Here is a 24,428-nt window from a genome sequence, read left to right as displayed (position 1 = left end):
CTGAAACAGTTGTGAGCATACATCAGTGGATACCAACTAAGGTTATATAGACTCTGCCAATGAGGGGTGATGTAAAGTTCAATGTTAACTTGCAGAACAGTAATGTGGAAATGAAAACTATCCTCATATAGACATGAGGATGTCCGCCAACAATATAGACTAGGCTACTGTGAAAAACATGATACCGAGACAACGTGTCTCAACCTCCGTATTTACAAAGTAGAGAGTTACAAAGTGTAATACTGCCACCTGCAGGATTTTTCTTGTCCCTGAAGGACTATTATTATCGATTCCACTTTTCACCAGTTGTGGGTGCTGGACAGCCACTTTACGTAAGAATGACTTAAGAGTCAGGAAACACAGAACCGCCTAGGCCCTAGGCGGTTCTGTGTTTCCTGGCTAGAACACCTTGCAAAAAGAAAAGAAAAGGCCCTAGGCCCCAGGGCATATCCTGGATTGCTTGTGGGAAAGGATCTGTCCTTCACCTGACCATTTGCTATCAAAATGAATTTCAGGACGGTACCAAAACTGGTTGCCTATAAAACCATACCTCAAAAAGTGTTTTATAGTGTTACTTTAACATCCCAATATTTTAAACACGTTTTTAAAAATCTGGCCTTTGTTAGAAGTAAAGTATAATGTGCTGTTTTGATGTATGTGAAGCCTGATCAAATATGACGGGGACAGAACAAAATTAGGGCTATGAAGTATTTGGTTTTTAACCCTATGGAAGGCCTACGCAAAGCTAGTTTTAACGTTTTCTCTATCAATTAATACCCTTTGTGGCTGGTTTGTAGGAAGTATCACAGTTGAGCATATGACAGAACAAAAGAAAGACTTAAGTGTTTTTTTAAAAGCATTTATTGCATGGGCTTGGAGGCAGTGACAGGTATCTAATGTAAAGGGACCCTTTGGTGTAAATAACCAAAGGTTAAAATAATGAAGCAAATAGCTTTGCAAGGATGGTTGGATATAGGATAAAGAATATTGATCCATCTAATGGACAAAATGTGTCCCACCTAAATATGTAAAAGAAAGTAGGCTAGCCTGTGCATAAGCTGTGTGTGTGGGGTGTGTGGGGGGCACACAATCAAGACAGGTAGGGAAATGAGAGGAATGGTAATGAAGTTTAAATTGATAAGGCAGACGGACATCATTTAAATATAAGCCTGCAGAAAGTAAACTCTCTTTACAACTAGGTAAAGCCTACGGCTTCAATTCAAAAGAAAGCTGAAAACTAAAAATTGTCACTATCAATGAGATGTATTAAATATTTGTTTAGTTTTTTTTTTTTTACATTTTAGACTAGCTTCAGAGTGCACGAGTAGGCTACATGTGTCGCAAAACCTTCCTGTTTAATGCAACTGACAGCGTTTCAAATTTGATTCAATCGCATAAAGCAAAGCACATTTGTAGATCTGTATGTCAGTGGGATAAACTTCCGTCAGTTCGAAAACCGCTTCTTAGTCCAGTTGCCATTCATATTCTCTGTGACTCCTCTTAGTTCATGCGCACACAACTAGCTAGAAGCCTTCGTGGACATCGTTAACTAGCTACCATCAGACGCCGTGTAATGTCTTGTTGGGAAAGTTGTGGGCAGCAGTGGCGTAGGAGCTGAAGTCTATAAGAAATTGAATCACCATTTCATATTTCATTGATTTTTTTTGTAACACCTAACGACGTTTGGAAGGCCTCAACATGTCTGTCGCTGGCTTCAAGAAACAGTTTTATAAAGCAAGCCAGGTTTGTTCACAACTTTCGTCATTTTTAAGTTAGTCAACTGCTAACGCTATCTTTTCAGCCTAGCATAGCTCCAAGCTAGTCGCAATAGAACCGTTAGCCAGATAGTATATCAGAAAGCTTGCTGCTAACTGCAGATTTTCAATTTTTACAGCTAGCTAGCCGTATTATTAATGTTAGACAACTCGGTTGCCGAACTTGTTGCCGAATCAACTTTGTTGTCATTGTTGAACTCATACTGGCAGTTGAATGACACGACTCTACAATTTGGTTTCATAAAACAATGTAAAAGTTTTCATTTGACATAAGATGACTGGGTTTCGTTTTGCACGACTGGGACTTTGCCATTGTGAATTTGTATAGCGATAGCTAGTTAGCTAATGCTTCAGGCGTCTTATGGTGCTTCTTATGGTCGCTATACTTGGCCGTCTGTCTAACGAGTTAACTTCTCTGGAACATAACTTTTGTTTTCAACGAACTGCGTTTCTTGCTGAAGGAAGGTAGCTATCTTGCAATAGCAGTCAATAATCATGATATTTTCTAAGAGAACAGTCGAATGTTACAAAGCTCCAACTCTGTGGCGAGTTTGACCGGGGTTGATTTGCAACTATAAAGAACCAGCTGTTGCTAGCAGCGTTTTCCCATTTATTAGCGGAGCTAACGGTTTGTGCTTGCTAGAGAGCCAGCTAGCTAGCTACCTTGGTATTTTTGCAGCATTGCAACGCCCCCACTAGCCGAACTTTACCTAACCCACCTCAAATACCTTTTAAACTGAATTTGCCACGTTTGCGGGAAGGAATGGTGGCTCCCTGCATTTTCGGGAAGGCATCCAAGTTTGTCAATACATTTGCGTTGAACGTTGGGTTTAGTATCGCCGGGAGCAAGACTAAATAGTAACAGTAACAAAAGTAACACGTTTCTTGCTACAGTAATTTGCAGAAAAGTGGTGCAGGGTTTTGTTTTCTTTTACTGCAATGCCATAGGAAATTTCCTTTGATTTTGCATAAGGCTATGTCCCATGATTCTTCCTTTGAAGGGACAGGCTTCTGTTCCTCAGATGATGGTGACATGAAGACCTTTGTCCATGGAAGGAGTGTTGGATAAATAGTGAAGCGATTGACCTACATAACATAACTATTGGACGTCAATCAATAATCAATGTCTCTGTTGACAAACAGGTGAATAGCATGCATAACATCAAGACACTATAATGGAACTAAAGCACTTTATGACCACATACAGAATATTGTCATGGATACTTCTCATGGAAATATGTAGGACGTGTGTTGTAAGTAGGACCAATTCGGTGAGGCGACACATATATGCTAATTTCCTACTAGTGAGCAAACACGGTGTATATTTCCTATTTGCATTTGGCTGATTAACGCCTCCTGAGATTTTAGGGAAAAGTGAGGATGAGGCAGGGGCTCGCTCTCTCTCTCTCTCTCTCTCTCTCGTCGGACTGACACATTTCTTTCAACGCTTCCCCCTGCTTTTATCTGCTCCCCAGGAATCTGGATGGGTTCCTGAGAGGAAGTTGGGCAAGAGAGCCCACTGTTTTTCCTGCTGAGATAAGCACTAGTGGAGAGGAAAAGAGAGTGAGTGAGTGAGTGAGTGAGTGAGTGAGTGAGTGAGTGAGTGAGGAGCGAGCGAGCGGTGACCGTCTGGGGAAAATGGAGTGCAGTGAGTGTGGGTCTCTGAAAGGCGTATGGACGAGGGCCCTGGGTGGCCTACTGGGTAATTGGACTGCACTGCAGCGGTGGGCCAGTGACATTATACCATTACAATCAATACTCAAGAGAGAAACAAGATGTCAGAACCAGCTAGGAAGGCTCCCAAGGAAAGTTGCATTCCTACTTTGACACATAGTTTTGTTAGTTCAAGGTTTCCTTGCCTATCGAAAACCAAATTCCTGTGTTCGGGAATTTTTTTTCTGAAATTGGTTCCTGGTTCATAAAAAACTTTAAACACAGTAGTAACTATGTGAAAACTTTCGACAGGCCCACTACACTTTTTCCGCTTGCCCTCTTCCTTTTTCCTCAACCCACCACCAACCGCCCACACACCCCCGCTCACATAACTGCGCAGTCACACATTTCCATATGTTCCCCATTGCACTGTTTGTGCTCTGTACCATTTCTCTGTGGGGTACATACGGAAGAATGCTCAGACGGAGACGCTGTTAGGCATTCCATTGCTGCTTGTGGTTTGGTTTTTAATGAATTTCTAGGTTGCATATGGTACTGTCTTAATGGGTAAAGAGTTTGTGTCGTGCCATGGTTGCCATGGTTATGCTACTACCTATTGGGCTGAGTGTTGCTGGCTTTTGCTTGACCGTCTCGTAAAAATGATTGCTGCTGTTACAACAGGTCCTTCCCTTCTTAACCCCATGGTGGGTTGCCTCAAGTGACTCCAATGCTGGTGGTTTCCTTTTTGTTGAGTCCGTGGAGAGTCTTTTTGGCATGGTTATTTCCAATGAAATGGGTTAATGTATTTGGTCATAGATGTGGATTGCGTGCAGCTTGACACAGATGTCGGCTTCCTGTATCGCAAGATCTTTGGAGGGAGTTGATCTGCGTCGTTGAGCTGGAATCTGACTCATGGTCATACGTGCGCCTTCATTTACTGATCACAATCCCCCTATTCTTTAGCACAGAGGGATTCTGCTCCAGTGCCTCTCCTCCCCTTCAACATATGCAAACTGCGTGAGGCTGTGTCATAGTGACTTCATTTTCTTTCTGTCGAATTGCAGTTGTAAAAACCCCATTCATGTGACCAGGCCCTCCTGCCTCCAAACCTTGCGTTTTCTCTCTCCGGGTTATCTGTTGTTAATGTTCACCAAAGTAAGCCATGGTCTAACAAAAGAAATCTTACATTTGTTTTTAGCAATTGCTTTATGGCTCTTATCCTCTGGCCCTATGGGAAAGAAGTTGTGTTTGGGTTGGGTTTTACCTATGACCGTATCCTTATGGGAAAGAAGTTGTGTTTGGGTTGGGTTTTACCTATGACCGTGGCCTTAAGGGAAAGAAGTTGTGTTTGGGTTGGGTTTTACCTATGCTGAGCTGTAAGTGTATCATATTTACCTCATGCCTAAGTTTTACAACCCTGACGTTATCAAATGGCAGCGCCCACTCATAAGCTAAAGCCATTTGGATGACATGCGAGAGAGAGAGAGAGACAAACAAAACCTCTTAAATAATAAATCCCTTTCCTTGCCCTGACTCTTGCTATCGTCATAGTTATACAAACAGCCATTCTTTGCCTACTGTGGAGTGAAGCCTCTGTGTAGACTGTATCAGACTCATCTCACCCATAAATGCTCAGGGCCCTAACGAAGGAGAGATCACTCACTGCCTCTGGCCTAAACGCCTCTGTTCACAACAGAAGCAGAAACACTGTGCATATTATACTGGAGCATATTACAACTGGTGTGTTTCTTTGGGTTATTTCTGTAGTTTTGCTGAACCAGCTCAATGTCCATTAGGCAGTTGTTACTGTGATGTTCATTTGTACACATTGGGGAGTGACCACTCCCTGAGAATGTGCTGAGAGGCACTATGCTGTCTTTCACAGGAAAGGAAGTGGTTTGCCTTGTACAGTAAAAAAACCTTCTGAAAATCCAACTGTTACGGTCAATTGGATGACCTAGAAAAAAGCTCAAGGAAAAAAAGAAAGAAAGAAAGAGTGAAAGGAAAAAACGTGAAAAGGGGGGGGGAAACTTGCTGTAGTATGTGTATCCTGAGTTCCTCTCCATAAAAAAGGCATGTGTTTTAAATTAACAAATTCGCTGATGTCACTTGAAAAGCACGATGAGCGCTATCACTGTTCAAACGAACGTTGCCTTGGAGGAGAAAAACACACGCCATGCTCAACATGTGTTGGTTGAAAACTTTACGATGTCCCAAAGAGCAGCAGAGTCCTAGACGGATCCGGCCGGGATCCGGGTCGGGTCAGATGCTGGCTTTGGTGCTGTGGCAGACATTGTTTTTCTCCTCTGTGTTTGACTATGAGGGAGAACTGCCCCCTCTCTCACACAAGCCTAGGATTCCATGAACAGTTGTGTAGTTGTGGCTCTGACATGTTCAGACACGAAGCTCTATTCCAGCTATGAAGTGCGTTTGGAAACCCAGAACAACAGTGTAGGTATGCACAGCACAGCACAGCACAGCACAGCACAGCACAGCACAGCACAGCACAGCACAGCACAGCACAGCACAGCACAGCACAGCACAGCACAGCACAGCACAGCACAGCACAGCACAGCACAGCACAGCACAGCACAGCACAGCACAGCACAGCACAGCACAGCACAGCACAGCACAGCACAGCACAGCACAGCACAGCACAGCACAGCACAGCACAGCACGCTTCTAAACGTACTGAACTCAAAAGAATTGAGTTCAATCTCATGTTCAAGCCGCTGGGCCACCCAGAAACTTGAAAAAGGTATTGATACGATTATCACAGCAGTTCAGAGATGACAAGGGATTTGCAACGAAGTAGTGAGTTAATAGTCAGGACGGTACACGTCAGGAATCACTAGGCCTGGGGGACGGGACAGAATAGGGCGTACTGTCACTGTAATGTGTACGCTGCACAGAGCGCTAGCTTTGGAAGGTGTTTTGTGTGTGTGTGTGTGTGGGGGGGGGGGGGTAAATTATAAGATGTGCAGTCTTAGCACATGGAAACAGTAGCATCTTTGTCTTGAACATCAGCAGGGCAGATCTTGTGTCTCTGGAGGTGGCAACACTATTGTCCAAGGGTGGAAAACGTTCCCAGACCTAAAGTGATGAACTGGTCTCTGGTTTCCTTCTGGCTCTGTTGTGCTAGGTGTGTGTGTGTGTGTGTGTGTGTGTGTGTGTGTGTGTGTGTGTGCGCTAGATAACGAGCTGCTATCTCCAGGGTTCTATCTCGTATCCTGTGCACACTGACCTTTGTAGGTGTTTGCATGTGTATGTGAATGTGAAGATATCTTGAGATGGTTAAAGTAATGTTTGACATTTCACGCTAACTGCTTGCAAACTCGTTTGCTGTCTTAAAATCTGGTTGTGATGCAAGGGGCATAATTAATCACTTTGAATGGAGTCAACGAAATCCTCTGCTCCTTCTTAAGCTAAACAGTAGTTAATTTAACATGACGATACAAAGCTCCTCAATGGAAAAGTCTTGGTCGTAAATTGTAGCATAGTGTTGCTTTAATGTTAATGTTAATGTTACAGGAGCCCTTTCTAGGAACTGACCACATGATCTCCAGTGATCTAAGCATGATGATCATTGAGGATAAAGTAATTTAGCTGATGACTGAGTAATATTAGAAATGGTGTGGTTACATACAGATGTTACCCTTTCTCTACCCCAAGTCTCTCTCTTGAGGTGCTGGTATGAACTATCAACATGAGGTGCTAGTATGAAAAAAAAAAAAAACATGTTACGTCAGGAGCATGGAAAGGAGGGGTGTGATTTCATTGGCTGTGGGGCTCAAATATCAACAACCTTTCACCAGAATTGCAGACTGTGCCTTTAACAAATGTGTCAACCTGTGCCTTTGTCCCTATTCTGAGCTGTTAGCTAAACTATGAGGAGCATCATCTGAACAACGGCACCAACACAGAAGCAAGAAATGGACTCCTATTGCTGGTCCACTTACATAACCAGCTAGTTGTGTTGTTTGTCTGTGTGAGTGAGACTGTGTGCCAAGTCATGGAGGCTCTGCTTTAGCTCTGCCCACAACAAAGCATGACCCCCCCCCCCCCCCCTCTCTCTCCGCAGATGGTGAGCGAGAAGGTAGGCGGCGCAGAAGGAACCAAACTGGATGAGGATTTCAAAGATTTGGAGCGGGTGAGTAAAATCCCCAGCAGTTACAGTCGTTGGCCAGCAACAGACAGCCCTGCCTCTTCTGTGTGTGTGCATGCGTGCGTGCTGTGGCCGTTATTTACTGAACTCGGAGCAGGCTGACCTCATTCATATTGATAAACGACTGCAAAGTACATGTGCACTGACAAAAAATTACACATGTGCAATTCACAATCTCAAAAAGCTTTGTTTTCTGATGAGGAAATTTTCTCTCTGCCTTCATTTGAAGGACCCAAAGCCCCCCAGCAAAGGCCCCAGCAGGGCTAGATATGCTCACAGTATTTGTTTGTCTGATTATCACCTGATGCACAATAAAGAGTGACTAAGCCTTCTTGCTGAATCATATCTTTTTTTTAATGAGTCACTCTGTGTTTAGTGTTGTCACCCAAAGGTCCCGCAGACAAAAGGCTGCTAGCACGCTTGCTAATAAGAACCTAATTAAATTCTCATTGATCCATTTGCCACCACTGAGTTAATCACCACTTTAGTCTGATGCGTTAACCTTGTGTGGCATGTCGCACTAGTGGCTCTGTTACCACAGGCCACAGCTTTAGTCTGCACACACTGAGCTGATGGCTCTAGTACAGTCATAGTGAAAGTGGGTTTTCAACCACCACAACCGCCCCAATCACCCCATATCAGAGGGTCATGCCTTATATTGTTGCTCAGTTGTCACTAGGCTTAGTCTTAAGCCATAAGAGCAGAACATGAAGGGGGCTCTGTTGCGGAGGCTACTGAGAAGTGTTCTGCTAGCTTTCACACACAGCACTCTGCATGCTATCATGTTAAAGCACTGTGTTTAGTGCTGGAACATGCATGCATTTTTGTGTGTGTGTGTGTGTGTGAGAGTAACTCTCATGTCGGAGTGTGGTCTTAACACCTCCCACCTGGTCTTGCCACTCTGCACTGTTGACAGCGAGGTGGTGTGTACAGCATGTTCCCTTGCCTTCCTGCCTGCAGGAGTAACCCAGTCCCTCTGCTCTCTCTCTCTCTCTCTCTCTCAAATTCAAGCAACACTTCAAGCTCACTGTAAACTGGGTCAGATAGGCTGTGGAGTTGGTCAAATGTAAACCTTAGAATGCTCCAATACAGCATTTCCTGTTTGATTCTCTTTGATGGGACTATGTGTGATCAGATCTTGCCATCTGTTCCATTATGTATCTCTCACCAAATGGCTGTTCCATATGCTCCATTCCATATACTCCATTCTATCTCGGTCCAACAAAGCACTCTCAACACTAGAAAAAGAAGGAGAACGATCTAGAAAGAGACAGGAACAAGCTAACAAACTAACTAACTGTTATAGCTTGTGTTGCCTTATTCAGCCATGTCATGAATGTAGGCCCTCTTTGCAGGCCAGGCTGGGGAGAGAAAAGTGTCAGGCTGTTTTTCTGTTTAAAATAAATGAATAAATAAATACAAAATCTGACAAAATTCTCATTCGTCACGATTGTGTAATAAAAAGTTATTTATCTCCATAGCATTTTCAAGGACTCAAAAATCAGAGAATGACATTCTTTCTGGCATGCTTATGGTGTTGATTTATTATGGTGGACCAGCGTACCCACATGTGTTATACAGAGACTGTGTTTTCACTCATGGGTTCGTTATAACTATAAATCACACAATAAATCTAGACCAAAACGTGACTGAATAAAAACGTTGAAGATGCGTGCATGGCCCCCTTAAGAGAAATAGATGCTTTTTTTGTATGCCAATGACGTCCGTTATGCTGCTGGCCATCATTCTGAAATTGTTTTCCTCTGTGCCCTAGTTACTTGTGTTTTGTGGTGGTTCTTCTCCAGTAGTGATGTCATCCAGCCCCCCCCCCCCCTGTGTTTTGTAGAAAGTAGATGTGACTGGCAAAACGGTGGTGGAGGTCATCTCTAAAACCTCAGAGTACCTGCAGCCTAACCCAGGTAAGCCTTCCCAGCAGGTCTACATAACAGCTTGCTGTTGGAACACATCTGGCCAAGAATGGGTGCCTGTTATTTGAGTATGCATAATGTTTTTTATGGAACGATCAATATCGAAAAATACTTGAGCGCCCATTAATTAATTTGCCTCCTACTCTTCGGGTTTGACACAAATAGTGTTGCTTTGAATAGGAATGGCCATATGGCTCGTTCTAATTCTATGGTCGTTCTGCTTACATAACACAGGCCTCTGCTGTAGTCTCCTCAATCTATAACCTGTGTGTGTGTGTGTGTGTGTGTGTGTGTGTGTGTGTGTGTGTGTGTGTGTGTGTGTGTGTGTGTGTGTGTGTGTGTGTGTGTGTGTGTGTGTGTGTGTGTGTGTGTGTGTGTGTGTGTGTGCACGCGCGCGCCACAGCGTCCCGGGCAAAGCTCTCCATGCTGAACACCATGTCAAAGATCCGCGGCCAGGTGAAGAACCCGGGGTACCCCCAGGCAGAGGGCCTGCTGGGAGAGTGCATGAGCAAGTTCGGCCGCGAGCTGGGAGAGGAAACCAACTTTGGTGCGTTCAAGTGTGTGTATGTGTGTTCAGACTAATGTGTGTATGTATGGGTGTGTGAGTGCATAGTTGAACGCTTTGAATGTGTTAAACATGAATGTAGGGCGGAGCCTATAATATGATTAATTAAAAGAATGATATCTTGCCTTCACTTCTGCAGAGCAAATATTACACAGTTTTACAGGAATGGGAAATATGGTCTGTGCTGGTCGTGTTTGTGTATGTATGTGGGTGTGCACCAGAAGAGAGGACAATAAGGGTCTGATAATATTGATACTTGAGTGTTTATGGTCTAGCCTCCAGGGCTCCAATTGTCCTGAAATACTCCTCAAACTGTCCCGAGGTGGATACACCAGATGATACTCCATCTCAAATGTTATTCATCTATAATCTACTAGTCTACCATTGTGCCTAAAACGGGAGTAGACCCAAAACTATTTCTACAGTTACAGTATACCATGGGTCGGGAACCTGTGGCTCGCGAGCCACCACTGGCTCTTTTGCTGATGGCCGGGGCTCTCGGACGAAATGGGTTGGAGAAAAATACGGGGAAAAAACGTGTAATCAAGGGATCAGCCGAGGCTAAAAGCACAGTCAATACTACTTATATTAAAATAACAAGACTTTCTGCCAAATACGTAGGTCTATCTGAGTGATTTAATTTAACTTTCCACCTCACTTAACTCTCGTAACGTAACCATAGCCTGCACAATATTGTTACATTCGCGGCAGGTTGCCATGCCAATATCAAACAAAATCACAGATTTCCGTACAGTTTCGTCAACAAGAAAACTTTCAATGTTGAAGTTGAAAGGCTAGAGAAAATTGTCATAAAGGGAAAAAACCTATCGTGCATCCCTGGTGTTTCTATCGGCAATTTCGAAATGGAGGGTGCCAAACTGACCTCATCTGACCTGTGGGCAAGTTCAAAACACTAAACGATCAGCTGGAAGGAATCGCACGTCAGCGAGCACAGCTTGCAAGCGAACACAAGTGGACTAACATGGGAACGCTTCCATCCGAAGACGAACTGATTCTAAAAACTTGGAATGAACTGCCCATAACATATCGCACATTGCAACGTGTTAGTATTACTGTGTTAACCATGTTCGGTTCCACTTATGCATGTGAGAAATCTATCTTTAAATCTTTCTCACATATGAAAAATATAAAGACGAACCTGCGCTCGCGTTTAAATGATGAAAGCCTCAATGCTTGCATGAAGCTTCACCTCACTGAATATGAGCCAGACTACAAGCCCATCAGCAAGTCTTTGCAGCACCCGAGGTCGCATTAATCTCTGGGTAGGCCTAATTTTCAATTTCGAGTGTTGTGTTGTTAACGTTGTTAATTCATGTCGTTGTTACATTGTAACGTTGTTAACTTCTGTAATTTCCCATTGCCATTTACATTTCAAGTTACTAGTACCATAACTTTTAAAACAAGTAGAAAATGTATTAAAAACAACTGTGTTGAATAAAAGTAACGGTTAGTTAAATATCCAAACTTTTTCTTGTAACCGTCTTTTTGTGGCTCTTCTAAAATAAAAAAAAAATAAAAAATGGTAAAAGTGGCTCTTCAGGCAAAAAAGGTTCCCGACCCCTGCAGTATACCCTAAACTAAAGCTAAATACAAATAAAGTTGACATGAAAAAGCACACTATATAAATTCAGTTTGAAAATTCATTCAGTTGCTTTTCCAGAGCATTAGTACTGTTGAGTGAGTCCATGGTACGACAGGACATGGGTGATTGAGAGAATAATTTCATATGAGCCGTTTTATACAATGCTAAAAATGAACGACACATACCCTAAACAGTGGAGTAGTCAGGCCCTTCTACCCTTTCTGAGAAGGGAAGACAAAAATACACGAATGAAAGACTAATATAATGTAATGTTGCATCTATTGATATAATACTAAAACATCAGTTTATTATCAAATTATTGTAACAGACTACACCATTGCTATTCTGTTTCTATTTTAGAGAGAAAATGCTGAGCTATAGCCAAAACGGGTCATTGCTATGCAAGCCTGTTTGTTGCATGTGCAGGCCAGTCTCGCCCTTCTGAAAACATTTTGAAAGGTTCGGCCCATAAGAGTGACAGGATAGCTAAACAATCAGATCTAGCGGGGGCTGGTCTTTTAGGCCAGCGTGTTGGGCGAAGTTAGCCCTTCAAAGCCATTTAAAGAAAGAGCTTCGCCGTAGCCTATGTAAGCCTTGGAAACACGTTAGGTTGCTGGCTGGTAACCCACAATGTGATTGTTAAAGCTGTGTGTGTGTTAGCTGTGTGTGTCTGTGTCTGTGTCTGTCTGTGTGTAGTCTATGTAGCAGTGTGATAAAGCTGTGTATAAATTGAATGACTTGACTGGTCTGTGCTTCAGGTGGAGCTCTTATGGATGCTGGGGACACCATGAAGAGGATGGCTGAGGTCAAGGACTCCCTTGATATTGATGTCAAACAGAATTTTATTGATCCCCTGCAAGGACTATATGACAAAGACATTAGGGAAATACAGGTACACACACAAACACCATCACTTATTGTCATATGACAAACATATAAGTAGCACTTAAAGCATGGCACTTTCATTTCAATTTTTGGTGACACTTCTGACTTCTCATGTCATTTCCTAAGTTTCCATGTCATTTCTGTACAGTACAGTACAGTATTGCCACCTCTCGCATCCCTCTTTCGTTTGTGCAGAACCGTAGGGCCTTGGAGGGCCAAATTTTTCTTGTATGTTTGTGTCAAGGGGCCATGTCAACCCATACCATAACTAGTGATTACATGTATAGCGCCACCTAGTTAAAAATTAAAAAGCAAAAATTAGGTGTTTTAATCGAATATATGTCAAAGTGCTCGAAAAATTACCAAATTTGCCAGGGACATCAAGGCTGTAACCGTCCATCTTCGGTAGAGTTTTTGTCCATGGATGGAGCAAAATGGCTCTGTAGCGCCCCCTAGAACATTGCAAAAAACCCTGCGCATTGGGGTTATTTTGGCGTAGTTTGACGGAATTCGGTACACGTCTTCATCATGCTTGGACGCACCAAAAAGTCTCTCGACGCCATGGTGGCAGGTCCACAGGAAGTCGGCCATTTTGAGTGGAAGATGCGTTTTGACGGCGTTTGCACACCTCGCATCTGATCAAACTCTTCCGACAGCTTTAATGGTAACGCCTTGAAATGTGGTCCGGCTACTCTTCAGCCTTGGGCGACTAAAAGTTATATTGGATTTTCTCATTAGTCGGAAGGTGTGGGCTCAAACTTTGCCAACTTGCCAGTGCTTGCCACAAAACTCAAAGTCTCTTATAAGTCTTGCGTACATTGTTTGATCCAGAAAAAATGTCTTAGAATGGACGCTGGATCCGGCCCGAACGCGTACATATACCTGACTGATATCACCTATAGCGCCACCTGTTGGTGGTTGGAAACTTCACTTTGTTTTCACACCTCGCATGTGATTGAACTCCTCCTACAGATTTAATGGTAATGCCTTCAAACGTGGTCAGGTTACTCTTCAGCAATGGGGAATTTAAAGTTATGAGAGTCTTTTACAAAGTTTGAAAGGTGTGGGCGTGGCAGGCTCTCTTCACAACTCCAGTCACTTATAACTTATGCATATATTGACGAAAGTGCACGAAATTGAAAGTGGTGGATCTATATGAGACCCTCTGAATGCATGCCAAGTTTCATGCAATTTTGTCCATGGGGGGGCCATACAATATTTTCTTTTTATGTGACTGTACACCAACTGGCCTGTAGGTGGCCTGACAGTTTTCTTTGAATATCCCGAGAACTGTAGGGCCTTGGAGGGCCACATGTTTTTTGTATGTTTGTCTAAAGGGGCCATGTCAACCCATCCCATAACCACTCATTTTATGTATAGCGCCACCTACTTAAAAATGAAAAAGCAAACATGGGGTGATGTAAGTGCAGGTTTCTCTGGCTGACATGGTCAAAACTGCACCATAATGCATGGTCAAAACTGCAACAGATACACACACATACACAGTAGACATTCGTATGCACACATACACACACAGTAGACATATGTACGCATGCACAAATAATTCCTTTAATACATAAAAATGAAACACAAACCAATTTACACACACAAAACACATAAAAACACACAAACACACTGACAACCATGACTCATTCTGTGCCAAAACCTACTGAACAGTTCGGCGGTCATATTTTGTAACGCTTTGCGTTACGTCTAGTTGTTGTTATTATTATTATTATTATTATTATTATTATTATGTATTAGTACTGCCATAGGGTACTAGTCCTTCACAATACTGCCATGAGGCACTAGTCCTTCACAGTAAAGGCAATGTGTTCCTCCTGGCTTACAGCACCACCTGAAGAAGCTGGAGGGTCGTCGCCTGGACTACGACTACAAGAAGAAGCGGCTGGGGAAGATCCCTGACGAGGAGGTGAAGCAGGCTCTGGAAAAGTTCCACGAGTCCAAGGAGGTGGCCGAGACCAGCATGTACAACCTGCTGGAAACCGATGTAAGTACCTGTGCTCTCTCTGTACCTCTGCTCTCTCTGTACCTGTGCTCTCTCTGTACCTGTGCTCTCTCTGTGGATGTGCTCTCTCTGTGGATGTGCTCTCTCTGTGGATGTGCTCTCTCTGTGGATGTGCTCTCTCTGTGGATGTGCTCTCTCTGTGGATGTGCTCTCTCTGTGTATGTGCTCTCTCTGTGTATGTGCTCTCTCTGTGGATGTGCTCTCTCTGTGGATGTGCTCTCTCTGTGGATGTGCTCTCTCTGTGGATGTGCTCTCTCTGTGTATGTGCTCTCTCTGTACCTGTGCTCTCTCTGTGGATGTGCTCTCTCTGTGGATGTGCTCTCTTTGCGGATGTGCTCTCTCTGCACCTGTGCTCTCTCTGTGTATGTGCTCTCTCTGTGTATGTGCTCTCTCTGTACCTGTGCTCTCTCTGTGGATGTGCTCTCTCTGTGGATGTGCTCTCTTTGCGGATGTGCTCTCTCTGCACCTGTGCTCTCTCTGCGGATGTGCTCTCTCTGCACCTGTGCTCTCTCTGCACCTGTGCTCTCTCTGTACCTGTGCTCTCTGTGGATGTGCTCTCTCTGCACCTGTGCTCTCTCTGTACCTGTGCTCTCTCTGCACCTGTGCTCTCTCTGCACCTGTGCTCTCTGCACCTGTGCTCTCTCTGCACCTGTGCTCTCTCTGTACCTGTGCTCTCTGTGGATGTGCTCTCTCTGCACCTGTGCTCTCTCTGCACCTGTGCTCTCTGTGGATGTGCTCTCTCTGCACCTGTGCTCTCTCTGCACCTGTGCTCTCTCTGTACCTGTGCTCTCTGTGGATGTGTGCTCTCTGTGGATGTGCTCTCTCTGCACCTGTGCTCTCTCTGCACCTGTGCTCTCTCTACCTGTGCTCTCTGCACCTGTGCTCTCTCTGCACCTGTGCTCTCTCTGTACCTGTGCTCTCTGTGGATGTGCTCTCTCTGCACCTGTGCTCTCTCTGTACCTGTGCTCTCTGCGGATGTGCTCTCTCTGCACCTGTGCTCTCTCTGCACCTGTGCTCTCTCTGCACCTGTGCTCTCCCTGTACCTGTGCTCTCTCTGTACCTGTCCTCTCTCTGTACCTGTGCTCTCTCTGTGGATGTGCTCTCTCTGCACCTGTGCTCTCTCTGCACCTGTGCTCTCTGTGGATGTGCTCTCTCTGCACCTGTGCTCTCTCTGCACCTGTGCTCTCTGTGGATGTGCTCTCTCTGCACCTGTGCTCTCTCTGCACCTGTGCTCTCTCTGCACCTGTGCTCTCTCTGCACCTGTGCTCTCTCTGTACCTGTCCTCTCTCTGTACCTGTGCTCTCTCTGCACCTGTGCTCTCTCTGTACCTGTGCTCTCCCTGTACCTGTGCTCTCTCTGTACCTGTCCTCTCTCTGTACCTGTGCTCTCTCTGTACCTGTGCTCTCCCTGTACCTGTGCTCTCTCTGTGGATGTGTGAGTGAAGAGAAGGATTGTTTTTCCTCTTCTTCTCCATCTTCATTTTTCTTTCTCCGTCCTCCTCTTTCTCTTCTTTCTTTTTCCTTCTTCTTTCTCTTCTTCCTGTTCCTCCTCCTTGACTTTCTCTTTCTGAGGGTTTACAGTGCCATCTGCTGTGAAAACATTTTCCTTGTACCCACATACGACAGATAGGATTACATGTAACCAAATCTCCCGGTCGTCCTTTTGCACTGCCTATAAGAATGTGATATTGCTCAGTATGTTAGTATTTAAATAAAAACAAATTCATGTAATTTGAAGAGACAGTAGTGTGGTTTGTTACACCTGTGGGGTTTTTCAATTGCCACTTTTGGCCGCACCAAGCTCCATTACAAGTTGAATGGCACAAAACTGCGCCGTGCCATAAAGCGACAATTTTTTATATATCAAGAGCTGTATGAAGCAGATCTGATTAAAAAGTGTACTCCGGAAAGTTTGATCAATATACATTTGAATATCAATGATGGTAAATGGTAAACTACCATACCATAGTGAGTGTGTTGAGGCAGGCAGACATTGAATTAACAAAATAAGTATATTCTGTCATTGTGGCTAGTGGTATAAACTTATAATAATAAAAGATGTAACTTGAAACATTCCTCCTAATGCACAAGTAAGTCTATTTACGTACACTGTCAACATAGCTATCATGCCAGTTGTATGAGAAGGGACCCCGTGATTGACCTCAAGGTACATAGAAATGCGTTTTTGACCCACATGGCAGCTGATTTCCGGTTGGAGCTTGCGCTAGTAATTTGGTTCCCCAATCCGTTCATCTGTCATTGCACACACATACAATGTATTTGCCATACGACTGCATGCATCAAACTCTTACATCTGTGCCATGACTGTTCGGTATAGATACATATACTGTAACGTCTGTATGGTGACTGTTTAGTAAAAACACTTATAAACTGTTACAGTTTATTGACAGCCAGCATGTCCTTCAGACTACTTGTGTAAATGTTTCTCACAGAGAAGCTCTGTGGGGCAACTGTGTTTATATATTTGGTAATGAGATGTTTCGTAACTGTGTCTGTGTGTGTATTGTGTGTGTGTGTGTGTGTGTGTGTGTGTGTGTGTGTGTGTGTGTGTGTGTGTGTGTGTGTGTGTGTTTCTGTTCCTGCGTTTGTGCCTTTTCCAGCAGATTGAGCAGGTGAGCCAGCTGTCCTCACTGGTGGAGTCCCAGGTGCAGTATCACCGGCAGGCCGTGCAGATCCTGGAGGAATTATCAGAGAAGCTAAAAGACAGGTGTGTGTGTGTGTGTGTGTGTGTGTGTGTGTGTGAGTCCATGTTCATGTGCGCTCACATCTGTACTTGCATGGTTTTTGTAGGCAATCTCAGGAAAAAGTTAATATAATTTAAGCGGCATTTTACTGTCTCTATCTAGCCATTTGTAAACACAAAACAGCTGACGTGCTTTAAGTGTAATTATTCCTTAGGCACATGCTCTGTCTCTGTTGTGCAATGTCAATCAACTCTTTTTCCCTCTCCAGGATAATGGAGGCACAGTCCCGCCCCCGCAGGGAATACATCCCTAAGCCCAAACCAGTCTACGAGTTTCCAGAGCCGGACCAATCAAACGGCGGCTTCACTCCGTCTGTAGCTCCTCCTCCTGCCCGCAGCTCAGGTAAGTCGCCCAGAGAGGCAGCATGGGGCCTCCGCAGGCTCTGAGTCTCTGAGTCTCGGCTGCCTTTAGTTGCCCCTCTGACTTCCTCCACAACTGAGGAGAAGAAGAGGAGCACAGTGTGTGTGTGTGTGTGTGTGTGGGGGGGGGGGGGGGAGAGAGAGTACGGGTAGGTCAAAGGATGCAGCTGCCAGTTGTTTAGCTCCTCTCGCCAGTGATCTCATTCTGTGTTTCCCCCCTGCTGTGACCTCATCAGACCCGTACCTCCAGTTTGGCCGAGCCTCAACACGGAAACCCAGGCCGCGTGAGTCAGGGTCGCAAGTGCCCTCGTTTGTGCGTGTGAACAGGGGAGCGCAGAGGGGGCTAGCAAAGACACTTCATGACAAGCTCTGGACAGCAGCTTGTGAAGGGTGTTAAATCAAGAGCATGCTTCCACAATTAACAGTGCTTCTTGCCTGGCTGTTATAGTTATGCCTGTAAGAGGAAATGGGGGGGGGAATAACTAAATTCCCATTTTTAATGGTGGGGAAATGGGGTCATCCAATCAGCTTGTGTAATCTGTATTGATTGAAGGCTAATCTGGACTGGTTGGAAGCGTGATCAATTGATTTAATTCAGATCGTCTAACCTAAACCCTGGTCAGCGCCTGCAGCTGACTGCATCCGGCCTCCATAATGGGATTGCACTGTGGAAATGAACAATTGAATCATGCCTCGGGAGACACGTATTGGCTGAGTTGAGGTGGCTTAGTTGGTTAACTCACACACACACTCTCTTTCCCTCACACACTCTCTCTCCCAACCACACACACACACACACACACACTCTCACACACACTCACACACTCTCTCTCTCTCTCTCTCTCTCTCTCCCTCACACACTCCCTCTCCCTCACACACACACACACACACACTCTCTCTCCCTCACACACACACACACAAACACACACACACACTCTCTCTCTCTCTCTCTCTCTCTCTCTCTCCTTCATACATACACTACACACACATACATTCACACACACACAAACACACACTCTCTCTCTCTCTTTCTCACACACACACACACACACACACACACACACACACACACACACACACACACACACACACACACACACACAGGCAGACACACACACACACACTCTCTCCCTCACACACACACTTAAATTCCTGTGGCATGGTTAATGGTTAATCCCACTCAGTTTTCCTCATTCCTGTTTAGAGTGGAGTTGCACCATCGTACTACTAGCTGTTAGGGGCTGTCCCAGCGTAGGTGATGAAACAAACATGGCAGACGTCACATATAAAAGAGGAAATGCGCGCTTCTCCTCACACTGTGCCAAGCTGCAGGAAGCAAGGATATTATTATTAGTTGGAAAGAGAATTAGATATATGCAAGGGCAACCCGGGGCAAAAAGGGTCATTCTGGTCTGCACCGGAGGGCATCTCATGGAATGCGCGGTGTTGGAAGGTCAGTGTGCAGAGCTCAGTTTCTGGCAGGCAGTAATGCAAACATTATAGCTATGAGCTCTATTGCTTGGGCTCATTCTCCCTAGACTGCATATGGTATAGTCTGCTCATTCAGGCAAAACTAGCAAGGTAACTATTTAAAAGGCATGCAAAAAACTTTCAAACAGCACCAACAGTCCAGCTGACACTGATAGAAGCTTGCCAACACACTTTACTGGTGCCTTTTGGCAGTAAAGCTGGCACTGTCATGCTGTAAAGCTTTTCTTCCAATTATGCAGGATATTCCATCCTAGTACACAGAACTACATAGCGCATATCTTGGATGGCTAGTGGGAAAGACTGGTGTTTATTTGTCCTTCACATGACCATATGCTATCAAAATGAATTTGAGAATAGTACCAAAGCTAGTTGCCTATAAAACCATACCTCAAAAAGTGTCAAATTGTTGCAAAGTGTTACTTTTAGCCCAGTTCCCAGAACAGAAAAAAAACACTTCAGTCCCCTCCAGGCTTTAACTACGTGTTTGCAAGAAGAAATGAAGTTACCCTTAACTAAATTACCTTACTGAAGTCTGCCTTTAGCTGACCCTCCTTGTTCTGTCCCTCTGTCCTGTTAATGGATGTTACAGCTGTGTAAAAGGCCCCTCCTTTGTTTTTGACCCATGTGTGCGTTCCTAGAATGACCCCAGCAGAGTGTAGTGAGCGAGGCCATCGGAGGCATACTGGGAGAGGAGACGGCCCTGGTGGTGGTCGCTGGGGTTTCTCTTTTCTGACGCTATGGGTAGAACAGATTTACTATGACCACTTTTATTTAGACATTAAATCTTAATAGACAATGGAAGTCAACTAGTTAGTGTGCTTGCCCGAAGGGAAGCACAGTATTGTTCTTCATAAGTTTTCTTTATTTCTTTATTCTCCCCGTTTTTCTTGCAGCTAACTACGCATCGCCCGATTGAGATAGAGACGCCGTTCAAACACCGAAACGTCCGGCCCGATCCGGTGCAACCTGCTATATCTTTTCGTGGCGGTACTCCTTGCCACTCCTTTTTTATTCCTCTTTTTTCATCCCCTTTTTTCCCCATAGACTTGCATGGCAGAACTAAGGGGCATTATGACATCATAATAGGCTCATTAAACTGGCTTGCACCTGTGCTTCACTGACACCTGCGCCAAGGAACCTATTCTCTCTGTTCCTCTCCATTCAACTGTATAACTAGGAATATTAAGAGACACCTTCCATACCAGGGCTCTACAGTGCGAGTATTTCACTCGCATAAATAGGTACGTGCGAACTTGAAAAACTTGTATTCCCACTACCGTAACGTTGGCTATCCTAGCTGTGTTAAGCAGCTGTAATATCTGAGTACGGGGCTAAAGGCTAACTAACACTACGTAACGGGAGTATCCACTGGCAGTTTCAGCTAGCCGTAACGGGGGATCATTTTCCTTAATTCAAGTTGTGAAGTAAACCTGTGAAGTAATTCATGAATTTAGTTGTGTGAATATAGTTAGCTAAGGCTTGTATTCCTACTACGGTAACGTGAGGTATCCTAGCTGTACGGGGCTATGGAAAAGGAGCTTATACTGAAAGAATGGTTAACTTGTTAGCTCACCAGTTTATTTTGTTGCTAATGTGGTTGGAGAGGATTAAGCGTGACCGATAGCGTGAGTTAACATTAACCCGTGTCCTGGGAGTAATGATTCATGAGAGACCTTTAATCATTAGGTTAACTGAAAAACGTTTCAGGATATACCTGGACACAGCGTAGCTGTTGTAGTGTGCTCAGTTTTCGAAAACTAGACTGAAAATAAGAAGGATAACTATGACTAAATGTGACTAAAACTAATATGCACTGAATCTAAAATAGCTGCTGAATCTAAAAGACTGAATCTAAAATAGCTGCCAAAATGAACACTGAGATGTATTCATTTTGGCAGCTATTTTAGATTCAGTCTTAAGACAAAAATGCATATTAGTTTTAGTCACATTTAGTCATAGTTATCCTTCTTAGTTTCAGAAGAGGTTTTTCATGGTTGCTAGCTCTAATCAGATGTACTTACTAGGAGACTAACTTTTTATGCCAACGAACACCAATAACTAGAACTAATTCGACAGACTATAAACCAATGTGATACACGTGCTCTAGCTATACAGTAAAAGTGTTGCTTACGTTGGATACTAGACCTACAGTCTAACTCTAACTGCATTAAGTCTAACAAGCTATATCTTACAATAAACTTTAAGTAAAGCTGGCTATGTAAGATACTACTAATAACAATTGATAAGAGGTCAACCAAAGCGTTGCATGAACAAATGCAGTCATTTGATCAATTTACCAGCTAAATTGCTTTGGAATAACTGAACATGAATGGGGTTAAACGTTGGAAAATACAATGTTTGTAACTATAGGTCGCAAATGAGTATGACATGCTTTGCTTCCGCGTAAAAAAAAACCTGCTGTGCTCCTAAATTTCTTTTGTGTGCTCCTAAATTTTTTCATTTAGGAGCACATGTGCTCCTTGGGAAAAACCTTAGCGTAGAGCCCTGCAAATACTCTACTTTTTTTCTCTCTCCTTCTTTCTCTCTATCCCTCTCACTCTACTTTCTCTCACACTCCATCTCTCTGCTTCACTTTTTTTTCTCCTTCTTTCAATATTTTCCCTCTTCACTCTCTCTTTACTGTCTTTATCCAGAGCCACTCTTGTTCACTCTTTCCACTCTTCTTTCTTTCTTCCACTCTTCTCTCCTTCTTCCACTCTTCTTTACTTTCTTCACTCTTCTAGGAGACTAGGAGAGGAAGAGACTAATTCCAAGGCACTTGTTCTCTCTGTCATGGCCGCAACAGAGCAAGCACACTCTCGCAGTTCGTTCACGAAACGCATTCTAGTTTGTTTATTGTTGGCCTTTTTTTTTTTCTTGAGGTCAGAAGGGCTAAATGTCTTGTCCCGCAGAACGCATTGCCTGTTTGGTTGGTTGTTGTTTTGTAAAGAGGCAGGGTGAATATAAACAAAGATACACTTTAGAACAGCCTGGGAATAACAGCACTTTAGCCATGAAAAAATATCAGATTTGCGTTCTGTACTTTCTATTTTGAACATAGATACATTGCGTAATAGTTGAAAATATGCGGTGGTAGTTGGCTCAGCTAATGGTATATCTGCGTGCAGTTATTTGTTGTACAGAGTAATTTTGCTAATTTCCGGTGTGTTTATAGACATTTTCTGTTAGTCATTCAAGGCCCATTCTGACGATTATTTTATTTTATTAGATGAGATTAATGTGTGTTGCCTACACTCTGTGTACAGCCTGTATGTAGGTGTTAACATCATGTAACTAAATCCCGAATACGGTGTTACTGAGTACGGGTTTCTCTGCTACTCCATAAATAAACCAGTTTTGGTGCAGGCTCCTGTCCAGTAAATCTGGTGACTTTATGTGATTTCAGGGAGGCGAGTGCAGAGTTGGTGGCTGGTTCAACACGAGCGTGTGACCTGCTGTTTGGGTGTAGGTGAGAAAGTAGGCAGGGGCAGGCGTGCTGGCCTGGGAGCGACTGTCCTCACTTTAGTCCAGATGATTAGGCCTTGTGCCAAAACGCGCTTAGCCAGGCCGCATTACTGTGCTCTTAATCCCTGCGGGTGTGAAGACTCCAGCTCCAGACTAACTGTGTGAGGACTAAGCCAGCCGGGCGTGATAAAACTCCAGACTAACACAGCTTGCAGTGTGTCACACTTCACATTCAGACTAATACAGTTTTGGCCTGTGTTTGTGTCTAACCATTTTGGAGTGCGTTGCATCACCAGGTCGTCAGTCACACATAGTAGTCATGATGGTGGACAGCTGGAGCAGAGAGCGAGAGATCTTTCCTCTGCAGACAACAGTGCATGTGACTCGAATGTGTGATCTAATGGAGTTTCTGTTCTCTTTTTTTCCTCTTGTCATCACTCTCCCATCTTACCCATTACCTACTTTCAAACCATCTTTCTACTCTGTGCTCCCTCCTTTTGCTGCTCATCTATCTCTCTGTCTCTCTTCCCCCTTCCTCCCTTCCTCTCTCTCTCCCTTCCTCCTGCAGTCTCGGAGCAGGCGTGCTGTAAAGCGCTGTACGACTTTGAGCCGGAGAACGAGGGTGAGCTGGGCTTCCACGAGGGCGATATCATCACCCTGACCAATCAGATCGACGAGAACTGGTACGAGGGTGCCCTTCGCGGCCAATCAGGCTTCTTCCCCCTCAACTACGTGGAGGTGGTTGTCCCACTGCCTCACTGAGGCGCTTCTCCTGAAGACCCAGGGAAGAAGGGGGTGAGAGGGAGGTGGAGAGAGAGAGAAGGAGATAGAGGGGGGAGGGAGGGAGAGAGGGAGGGGAGGAAGGAAGGAAGGAGGGAAAATGAGGAGCCCGTTTGAAGCAGTCTTCGGTGTTAACTCATCCTCATCACCACGGCCGTTGAGCGAAGACTGTAACCTGTACTCTGGCACTTTGTCACCGAGACTCTCAAGAGAGGAAAACTTACGGAAGAGGGTGGCTTCTCACATTCCATCACAGGCAAGATAAAAACTAAATAAATCAACAAAGAAGAAAAAAAAACAATTTAACACATCTGAGGAAGAAAAAAAACTGGACGATGATTAATGGACTGACGGCAAGTGAAAATTGACCTAAACGTGACTTCACAAACACACTCATACACTTTGTAACCTAACCTAGCATTTTTGTATGTCGTTTTCTGTACCACAGAGGTATCCCGAAATCAGACACAAGTCAAGTCGAGGAGATTTGAAATGAGCCTCTGCCATAGAAGATGTGCTGTGGGGATTTCTTTAGTTATCATTACAGATATCTACAGCCAAGCCTCTGCACGGCAGGCTGCCGGGTCTCTCTGGAGTAAACTCAGTGTCCCTGTAACTATTTTAACATTTGCTTGTGGTTGGAACTTGTAGGATTTATGGGGCAGGAATGTGGCTCGTGGTGGGGGAGGCCAGCCTGCGTTTGGCTGGTGTGTCTTAGGAGCTGTCGCAACAGCTTCTGGGACTCCCTGGCACTCGGACAGTGGTGGTGCAAAATGTGGGCACTTTGTCTTTCTAGGCAGAGCCACCAGTCTGCAGTGCCCAGTGGAGCTGACACGCACATTGACCTCTAGCCCCCCCTGCTGGGCAGGCTGAGCCACTGATCCTTGCCAATCTACCAGTTAACTGAAAGACGTCTGTTGCTGTTATGCTCTGTAGAGGTTACCTGGTTAGCGTGCTAGTAAGGCT

The 24,428-nt window shown here is 44.4% G+C and overlaps 1 protein-coding gene across 4 annotated transcripts; it reads left to right on the top strand.

Moving 5' to 3' along the window:
• The first annotated feature begins 1,581 nt into the window (after positions 1–1,581).
• On the top strand, positions 1,582–23,509 carry sh3gl1b (SH3-domain GRB2-like 1b). 4 transcript variants are annotated; one of them, XM_080832552.1, is made up of 10 exons: positions 1,582–1,743; positions 7,510–7,578; positions 9,440–9,512; positions 9,925–10,068; positions 12,448–12,581; positions 14,427–14,585; positions 17,227–17,330; positions 17,576–17,709; positions 17,963–18,010; positions 23,251–23,509. In XM_080832552.1, the coding sequence occupies exons 1-10, from the start codon at positions 1,699–1,701 to the stop codon at positions 23,442–23,444; spliced, it is 1,104 nt and encodes a 367-aa protein (XP_080688678.1). In that variant the 5' UTR covers positions 1,582–1,698; the 3' UTR covers positions 23,445–23,509. The 4 variants fall into 4 exon arrangements, with proteins under 4 accessions (XP_080688678.1, XP_080688677.1, XP_080688680.1 ...); XM_080832551.1 differs by having other exon boundaries at positions 17,224–17,330; XM_080832554.1 differs by lacking the exon at positions 17,963–18,010.
• The last annotated feature ends 919 nt before the right edge of the window (positions 23,510–24,428 follow it).

Source organism: Sprattus sprattus (genome assembly GCF_963457725.1).
Source record: "Sprattus sprattus genome assembly, chromosome: 2".
Classification (NCBI taxonomy): Eukaryota; Metazoa; Chordata; class Actinopteri; order Clupeiformes; family Clupeidae; genus Sprattus; species Sprattus sprattus.
This window is presented reverse-complemented; position numbering and strand designations above follow the sequence as displayed.

What these genes read in the sequence shown, in the direction of transcription:
- sh3gl1b (XM_080832551.1), top strand. Translation starts at nt 1,699, where the DNA reads ATGTCTGTCGCTGGCTTCAAGAAACAGTTTTATAAAGCAAGCCAG. An exon ending in AGTTTTATAAAGCAAGCCAG is followed by an intron (nt 1,744 to 7,509) that starts GTTTGTTCACAA and finishes CTCTCTCCGCAG; the next exon opens with ATGGTGAGCGAGAAGGTAGG. An exon ending in GGGAGAGGAAACCAACTTTG is followed by an intron (nt 10,069 to 12,447) that starts GTGCGTTCAAGT and finishes TCTGTGCTTCAG; the next exon opens with GTGGAGCTCTTATGGATGCT.